The following is a 9,511-nucleotide window of genomic DNA, read 5'->3' on the forward strand; positions in this document are numbered from 1 at the left end:
GGGCAGCTCCACTGTGTCACGGCATTTTAAGCGAGACAAAGCTGGACACTCCAATGGCCAAGTACCCTGCTGAGCCAGGTCAGCAAAGCCTGTGGGACACTGAGCCCCAGGAGCAGACCTTCAAGGAGCCTGCATATCCCCTCAGCCTGCCTAGAGCCTCTAACCAGCTATCCCACGCAGGTCCGTATAAAAGACAGCCTGCACCAGATGCAGCATCTTCCCCAAGAAGCTCAATTCTCTACATAGGAATTAATCAGCCTCAAATTCAGCAAGAAACAGAGCGGGGGAGAGCGAATAAAAAGGAAGCAGGGAAAGGATGTCACACGGTGAGGGGGTTTCCAGATGCACTGCGTCTTCCCTCCGTGGCTGATTCCAACTGGGAGGCTCTGGCTGTGTGCCAGGAACATCACCTGGGAGCTGTATGCAGGTTCTGCCTGCTCCTCCAGCATGTACGGGCAGGAGGAACTCAGTGTTCGGGATCTGCTGGGCAAGGAACTGAAAGCTGAAGCTGGAGACCTCCCCAGTGCACCAGAGCGTGCCAGAGTTCACATGCACTGTACAGCAGTGACAGCAGCCAAAGGACCAGGATGAGGAGCTGCTCATCTGTCACAGGCAGATGGCCCCAGGCAGTAAGGGGCAAGCAAGGGAAAGGACCCCCTTCGTGCTGTATCTGCCTGTCTCATAGGGATTTTAGTGGGCAAGTGGCAGAGTGGAAGTGTGCCAAGGCAATTTACTTGGCTATGAAGCTTTCCTTCCCGAGAAGCCATGGCTGAGAAGCAGACATTTTTTGAATGAGGTAACTGGATTTGGGATGGGTGATTAACAAGCTTTCATAACCCACAGCTTCAGTGTGGGAATAGTATGTCAGAGCTACACAGAGAAGCTTTGTTCCTACCTTCTTCTCCTATTACTTACCTCTTAATGCACACACATACTCCCCTCTGCTGTCTGCTCTTCCTGAAGCTCTTCCCATGAGTAGCTATATGCAGTAGGAACCTTGGAGGCATCAGACACAAGCCAGATGGATGCAGAAGAAGCCAAACTTGGGGATGGACCTAAAGGAACCCCCCTACCTGCTTTCCATTTAGTCAGCCATTTACTCAGGATTGCCTCCCAAAGCATCCCAAACATTAATCCATCAAGGCTTGACCTCAAGAAGAAACTCAGGGAGAATCCTTTGAGCTTGGTCCTTTTTCCATCTGTCCACAAATATCTGAAAGATAATTCATCTGGAATAGACATTCCAAGACGTGGTGACTGCAGGTCTCAGCCTGGATAGGGTTGGTCCGGAAGAGCTCTGTTGCTCTTCCCAGAGGCAACAACCTCAAGTGTGGTGACTTCGTTTTCCCCTTGCCCTGTACACCCAGCTGTTCCAGAAGCTGGGTTCAGGGTCAGGGTGGCAGGAGGCTTACCCAGGTCGCCACAGCATTTGTCGCTTTTCACACTTGGGCTCCAAATTCTTCTGCTGAGGGATCAATGAGCCTGAGCCACTTTGTTGGTTGACTTCTGGTGAGGAGGTCCATGTCTACCCACACACCTCATGCAGAAAATGCATTTCTCCTTTCTGGACAGACTGAGTCCATCCGTTCTGTGTTAATGGCCAGTCAATGCAGGTGTCCAGAGGGAAATGGTAGGTAGGAGAAAAAATTTGTGGGAACCCCACGAGATATAATGTAATTGTCTTTCACATGGTCAACCCTGTACAGGAACGGACAACTTGATCATCTGAGATATTAATTAATCAGTGGTCATGGTGAAAATTATGATGTGGCTTGAGGAGTACCTCTCTGGAGTGGTATTCCTGATGACAAGAGGAGATAAGAGCAGTGAAAATAAGAGTCTGGTAGACATCCCAGCTAACAAAAGACTCGGAAGATGGCCTTGTTCGTCACGGAGCGTGCAGAAAAGGGTGCTCCATGACTGAAACTTGCAGAAGGCCTTGTACATACACCAGCCTGATGGAATTGTGTCCAGCCCAGCTTCCCTCACTTATGGTGGAAGATTTTGCTCCCCCAGCACAAGGCTGATTTGCTGTCGAGCAGTATACACACATTTGCACCGAGCTCCTTGCAGCCTCAGTCTGTGAGAGAACACAAGAGGAGGTCTGAGGAAGGTATACAAAAACAAGCAGTCATAAGGAGAAAGTAGATTAGGGGCTTTTGTTCTCACACTGAACCAGAACAAAGGGATGTATCCTGCCCACAGAAAGAGAGGGCAGCAAAATTCACAGCTGAGAGAAACAAATACTTTTGCAAGTCACACCTGATCATCCTGCCCTGGTCCCCCTCACTGCTGGGCTCAAGGAGGACACGCCGGGGGAACCGCTGGGGCCTGATGATGTAGCTCGCAGTCCCATGCACTGTGGGAGTGAGTGGCGGGCTGGGCGGGCAGCAGGTTGGGTCCTGACAGCAAACCCCACGGTCCTGTGCCAATGCCAGGGAGATACATGTGCGGGTATGCAAGGAGAGGCTCCGGGCATGCACACACGAGTGGGCATGCTGCCTGCGAGGAAGGCAGGCAGGCACAAAAGGTGATGCAGAGGGCAGCTGTTCCTGCAAGGCAGGTTTCGGTGTTCTCATTTGTTCTTTTTTCTCTCTTGTTCCCTAGGGAATTTTAAAGGTCTGTGTAAGCAAATCGATCACTTCCCTGAGGATGCAGATTATGAAGCCGATACAGCAGAATATTTCCTCCGTAAGTCCACGGGCTCTTTCTGCAATGGCTCGTAGGTGCTAGCGTCGGGCGCCTTCTGTTTTCTGAACACAGGGTGGTGGAGACACTGGCACCAGTGAGGCTCAGTGGAAACCTCAGAGCCTCGTCACCCCCTAAATGTGACTCCACTCTCACCTCCCAGGGGCCCTGCCCATGAGACAGTGCAAATTCAAAGTCACAGTAACAACCAACGGCATTTTTTTTTTTATTAGCAGCAATTAATTGTGGTATAAAATCAGACTCTTAATTCAAATGCACTGAAAAGCTGCTGGTTGGACCTAAGGTCAGACAGGCCCCTAGCTGGGGCAGTGTGTGTGTGTGAGTGTGCATGTCCTCCTAAAGCAGAGAAAGTTTACATTTCCTTATGCGATACTCCAGGGGCACCTGACTTAAGAAATTAGCTGTCTTTTGTCTGAGGAGCTCTTATTGCTGTCTTCACCTTTCCCCAAACACCGTTTCCCTACGGAGGCTGTAGATCTGATCTTTGCTGGGTTTAGCGATGGGAGCAGGAATAAGGACAGCCAGAGCCCTTTGAAGGAAAGAGCTGGTGCTCACCCAGAGCCCCTAGGAGAGGTGCTGAACCCTAGGCACAAGGCATGTCTGTAATGAAACCTCCTCGCCTGAGCTCCAGGTCCAGCCTGAGATGTGAGTGAAGCTCACCCCATTTTGTGCAGCAGCACCCTGGCCAGCAGGACAGATCCACATCGTGTGTCCCCCTGCCTGGTCGCCCTCCCCAGCCAGAGGCAGGAGCTTACCCTTCCTTTAGCACAGCTGAACAGGGAACACTCCTCCTCTTAGGTCTCCACCTTGCTATCCTGCCCTCCCTCCACAAACCCAACATCTTTTTACACCATGAGATCTTCTCCCAACAGAAATCTGAGATAAGTGCTTTTGACCTTCCAAGGTTAATCATCAGAGGCTTCCAAAGCCCGGGAATCTTTCAGAATAGCTCCCTGTCATCCGGGTGTGCTCCAAGCCAGATGTGGAGACCCAGCCCTGCAGCAGGGATGAGAGAGATAATTTAGGATCTGTGAGGCTCATTTGTATGTGAAAAGAGGGAGATCTTGTGCTGCTTCCTCTTGGTTGCTCAAACAGTGCTTCATCCACTGTAAATTGTAAATAACCAAGGGAGATCACTTCTTCCAGCTGTCTTTCTGCAGCACCAGTCTCTTAACTGCTGAGCAGCAGAGCTGAAGACAGGGGTTTGATCTGGTTTGGCACAGGGATGCCAGAGGTTTGCAGGCTGCCTCCGTGGGCAAACCAGCCCTTGCAGAGCTGCTTGGGAGCAAGGAAGCTGCTTGCAGCATCAATTGCATTTCAAAAAAAAAAAAGAGTTGGGGGAAGGGGCCAAACATCTCAAGAGGGATGGGTTTGTTCAGAGGGGACAAGATCTGAAGACAAAAATTGGCCCGGTGTCAGGACCTGAGAGTGTCCCTAGGGTAAAGCCCTTTTTAAGAAAGAACCAGGTTCAAAGAGGAGTTTGGCAACTCAATAAAGGATGACTTGGGTCATTGCTGAGGGAACTGGGATTTCTGGCTTAGACCTGCCTGGAGAGGGACCCCACTGAATAGCTTCTTCCCAGAACTCGTGTCAAAGCAGAGTCTCCGGGTGCTGTGCCTGGGCGATGCCTGGCAGCACCATCAGGAACAGCCAGGAAGTTGTTTGTCAGTATCAGAGTAGGCAATTCCCTCATGCCCCAAGGGACTAGGACAGTGATGGTGCAGTGTCCATGGCCTGGCCAGAAGCGCTTAGCCATTATTTCTGCCAGCCATCTACGTGAGGCATTTTTGAAATCAAATGCCTGTTATCAGACAGGAAGTAAAAGTGTCCGTGTGCTTCCTTGCTAGCAGACACAGCTGAGTTTAGGATGCATACACCACCAGCCCCTTTTCTTTAGGCCACAGGCTCTGGGGCCAGGAAGACTGGATGATAGTCTTCCCCTCTCTTGCTGGCATGGTCCTCCTGAAAGGCTGGGGAAGGCTGCTGTCCTTCTCCATCACACGACATCTGCAGCCTCCCGTGTCAGGCAGCAGCTTTGTGCTCTCCCAACAGACATGAATTTCAGACTGATGTAGTCAGGACCAGGTTGCAGGACTACCAAGCATCCCCCTAGAAACCCTCTCAACAGTGGGTGTTTGCCTGATGTTTGCTTCCTGCCATTTAAGCTTCTCATCACCAAATGCCACCTTGTTTTCCAGAAGCTATTAAGACGGTTATTACTCTTATCTTATTCCCTGAAACACAGCCAGGCAGAGCTGGAAAGCAAGCAAGAGAGGTTTCTCCCTGCTTTCTTCATTCCCTATGCACAGACAATGGGCTAGGCTCCCCTGAAAGCTGGTTGCTTGTGCCTAGCAGGATCCAGAGGCCAACAGGGTCCTTGAACCAGGGTCTCTGCTCAGTTAAGAAAAAGTCCTGCATTTGCTTCATTGGGCTCATTCTTGCAAGCAAGGAAAGATTAGCTTTCATCCTCCCTTCCTGATCTTTGCTCCACATGCAGAACTGCACCAGCCTGTCTGATACCTTTCTTTATCAAGCAAGGCTCCATTTCACACTTTAACAGCTTATTTTTCTCTTGTGAAGGGAGGAGAGAAGGCCTTCCTAGTTAAAAAACAAAAACCAACAAATATTCACAACACAGACTCGGGCAGAGCTCTGGCTCCCACTGAGCCACCCACGAGCAGTGTGTGTGTGCCTGAGTGCGTGGCTGTGTCGTGGGTGTGTGTACACACAGGCTGGGCCTTTCTCTGCGTGAACACCAGTCAGGCCCCCCCAGAAGCTTTGGGGTAGGTTTTGCATGCACACACGAGCATATACGTGCATTTGTGCATCTGTGCCATTGCCCTCTGCTGGCTGAGCTCTTCCCATATCGACCGATGGAGAGTGTGCGTGTGTGGGAGCTGGCACATCCAAACCCATCACTGCCCTCTGGAAGGAGCCCAGTCATTTAATCACTAGGATAAGCCCCGCATTTCGGCACACAGGCTGGGACTTTTTTCTTCTCAGTCCTCACTGCAGCTGCAGAGCAGTGCGTGGCACCACGAGCTCCTTCTCAGCCCTAAAAAGAGAAAAAAAAAAAAAAAAAATCTTGAGATGCTCATGCCCTTTCGGGAGGATTCGAAATTGAGCAGCTCTGCAGGAAGCATTTGGGTTGCTGTTCTTTGAAGTGCAGGCTTGAGCGGCAGAGCTCTGCAGAAGGAGAAGCTGAGTGGTGCCTGGGCTCCCCCTCCAGCCCACAGTCCTCCCCAAAAGACAGGAAAAGACCGCGTGAGGGGGCATAGGCAATGCAGGCAGGCTCCCAGCTCAGCCTCCAGCCCTACAAGCCCCCTCTGCCTCCCGGTGCTGAACCACCAGCTTTGTGACAGCAGCAGGGCCCAGGGCGTGGGAGAGTTGTTTTGGACCACTCTCTTTTTCTGAGACACTTCGTTTCTCTCTCCCTCCCTCCCTCCCTCCCTCCCTCCCTCCCTCCCTCCCTCCCTCCATCCCCCCAATGCCTTTCTCTCCTTAAATTATTCCCCTACCCCACACTGCCTGCTGTCTCTCCCCTTCACCCCACCCACAAAACGTACTGGCGTGCCCCTGTCCCCTCACTGCGGCACCGCTTCCATGCTCCTGTTTGCTCTCTCTCACACCCGTGTTGTTCTTTCTGCTCTGCCCTCCCTCTCTCCTCTGCAGGGGCTGTTAGAGCCTCTAGTATTTTCCCGATCCTGAGTGTGATTCTGCTTTTCATGGGTGGACTCTGCATTGCAGCCAGCGAGTTCTACAAAACCCGACACAACATCATCCTTAGTGCCGGCATCTTCTTCGTGTCTGCAGGTAAAGGGGTGCCCAGGGCCTGATGGCCCGGGGGTGGGCTCCAGGGGTCGGGGGGCTGCCCAGCCAGGATCTTCGTAGGGGTGCAGTTGCCCAGGCAGGAGTGTGTGCATTTCCCAGCCCTGATCAGCCTCATTCGGGCTGAAAGCAGGATCACAAGGATGCCTCTTCATCCTGCCCGCTCACCCTGCAGCCTTTCCTGCTGCTTGGGAACTGACAGAAGGAGAATTTCCCGAACATCTGACATCTCTCAGGGACCAGCAGTGCAGGTCCAGGGAAGTGTCAGGCACATTAAGAGGGTTTTGCCCGAGTTTCCCGAGGAAAACTACCCATCCAGGAGGGGATGAGCAGAGATTCAAGCCCAGAGCCCTCACCACTGCCACGTGTGACCTTCCTGACCTCTCCTTGTCTCTCCCCTGCCCGACGGCTTGCAGGTCTGAGTAATATAATTGGCATCATTGTATACATATCAGCCAACGCTGGAGACCCCTCCAAGAGCGACTCCAAGAAGAACAGCTACTCCTACGGCTGGTCCTTCTATTTCGGGGCCCTGTCCTTCATTATAGCCGAGATGGTGGGAGTGCTGGCTGTCCACATGTTCATAGACCGGCACAAACAGCTGCGTGCCAACGCTCGTGCCACGGACTACCTCCAGTCCTCTGCCATCACCCGCATCCCCAGCTACCGGTACCGCTACCAGAGACGCAGCCGCTCCAGCTCGCGCTCCACCGAGCCCTCACACTCCAGGGATGCCTCTCCCGTCGGGATCAAAGGCTTCAACACCCTCCCATCCACAGAGATCTCGATGTACACCCTGACCAGGGACCCGCTGAAGGCAACCACCACCCCTACGGCCACCTACAACTCCGACAGGGATAACAGTTTCCTGCAGGTTCACAACTGTATCCAGAAAGAGAACAAGGACTCTATCCACACCAACACAGCCAATCGCCGGACCACCCCGGTATGAAGCCGTCACCAGGAGCTGAAAATGGGGCAGGAACGGGCAGGAGGAGACGGGGGTGGGCTGCAGGGTGGGGAGGGTGGAAAGGGGCAGGGGGCAGCAGGGGGGTGGGGAAGGAGGAGGTAGGAGTGCCCCTTGGTGGAGTGGGGACCTTCCCAATGAAAAAAAAAAAAAAAAAACCAACAAAAAAAACCAACAGAAAATCCACAAAAAAAAAAAAAAACCACAAAAAAATTCAAAAAAAATAAAAAAAAAACAAAAGGAAACAAACAAAAAAACTGACAAAAAAAAAAAAGGAAAAAAAAAAAAAACAACGAAGGAACAAGCAGATAAGCAGACAAACAAGTGAGTGAACAAAAAAAAACCCAAACAAACGAAAAGGAAACATGAGGAAAGAGACAACAGTGAAAAAAAATTCTTTAAAAAAAAAAAAGCAAAAGAAAAAAGAAAAAAAAAAGAAAAACCTTAAAACTGAGAGAAAGAGATTTAAAAAATAGAAATAAATTTAAAAGAAAATGCATGATTTCCCATGTACCATTATTTTAACATTTAATAAAAACAGATTAAAAAAATAAAAGGGAACCAAGAAATTACAAATGACTATAAATCAAGTGGGAGAAAGAGGAGGAGGAGGCAGCTTTTTTTTAATTTTGGGAGGTTTGATTCTTTTATTTTACCATTTGTTTCCCACTTACCTTTAACCCAGCACAGCCGTCTTGGGGAACAGGGGACGGGGGTTTGGCTGCCAGTGATTTCAGCGTCCTCGGGCCAGTCATGGAGGATCCTGGATATCAGAGTTAGCCACGACCCTCTCTGTTCCCCCAAGATCCATGGGGATCCACTCCAATCCCCTGGGATCCGTGGGGGATCTGCTCATCCTCCACAGCTCCATAGGGGTTAAAGTGGGCCCAGGGAGTGCAGGAGCTGATGCCGAGTCACCCCTCCACAGTGTCCCCGGGGGTCCCCTCTTCCCCAGCCCTGGGGACCCTGGAGTGAACGGTGACAGGCACAGCAAACACAGACACGGTAAATAAAGACACACACGCAGACTAAACAAAGAAATAAAGGCATAAATAAGGACAAAAGAGGTTTCTTAAAAAAAAAAAAAAAATAAAGTGGCAATTTTTTTAATAAAACAACAGCTATAAATAAGTGTAAATATAATAAGCGGATTTACTTGCAAGAAGAACAGATAGTATTATTTTTTTTTTTTCTTTTAATTTTGCTTTCTTCAGCTTTAAACTGTGAAAAAAAAAAAAAGAAAAAAAAGAAAAAAAAAAAGAGGAAGAGAGACAGCAGGGAGCTGTGTGGGAGACACAGGCAGAGGGTGGAGGGGGCCGGTGGAGGGCGGCCGGGGCTCCCATTCTTTCGGGGCGCTGATGCCGTGCGGGGGACACACGCGGGATGCTGCGGGGGACCAGCTCAGCCCAGCCGTGCCCGTCTCACACACTCACACCCTGCTGGGCTCACGCTCTCCTGTGAATGCTCCAGAGGCTCCCCGGGGTGGCCGTGCACCCCCAAATCCGCCCAGATCCCCCCTGGCTCACAGCAGCGGGGCTGCCGCCGCCTAGGGGCACGGTGAGGCGACCCAGCCGCCCCCCTGGAATGTCTGCCGTGCCCGGGCGGTGGCAGCCAGCACAGCCCGCCCCACAGCCGGCCGCGGGCGGCTCCGTGCAGCCTGCTCCCGGTGCAGAGAGCCCCGAGCCGCGACAGCCCCGAGCCGCGGGGACAGCTGCTGTCCCCCTCCCCACCGCTGTGCCACGGGCTCCCGGCTGCCGTGCTGTGCCCCACAGCGGCACGGCCACGCCGGCTGCGGGTCCCCGTGTCCCGCTGGCTGCCAGCCGGGCACCGGGCACCGGGCACCGGGCACCGCTCTCCCCGCCGGCCGGACCGCACGGGCTGCCTCCGGTACCTCCAAAGCCACCGACAGGACCCCTCGGGGCTGCCAGCCCCAAAGCAAAAGCGCCCGGCTCAGGCACAAAGCCCAGAGTCTGCGGGATGGGGCAGCTGAGCCCTTCAGCAGCTCAG

General features: G+C 52.3%; 1 protein-coding gene across 2 annotated transcripts in view; it reads left to right on the forward strand.

The window, feature by feature from the left end:
* The window catches only part of CACNG2 (calcium voltage-gated channel auxiliary subunit gamma 2), a 52,182-nt gene extending 44,635 nt beyond the window's left edge, over nt 1–7,547 (forward strand). For both annotated transcript variants that reach the window (XM_066320177.1, XM_066320178.1), the window contains 3 exons: nt 2,608–2,691; nt 6,382–6,522; nt 6,954–7,547. In XM_066320177.1, coding sequence (XP_066176274.1) covers nt 2,608–2,691; nt 6,382–6,522; nt 6,954–7,489 — 761 coding nt within the window. In that variant the 3' untranslated portion in view covers nt 7,490–7,547. The remainder of the gene's footprint in view (nt 1–2,607; nt 2,692–6,381; nt 6,523–6,953) is intronic.
* The last annotated feature ends 1,964 nt before the right edge of the window (nt 7,548–9,511 follow it).

The sequence above is a fragment of the Sylvia atricapilla genome, chromosome 5 (genome assembly GCF_009819655.1).
Source record: "Sylvia atricapilla isolate bSylAtr1 chromosome 5, bSylAtr1.pri, whole genome shotgun sequence".
In the NCBI taxonomy this organism is placed as follows: domain Eukaryota; kingdom Metazoa; phylum Chordata; class Aves; order Passeriformes; family Sylviidae; genus Sylvia; species Sylvia atricapilla.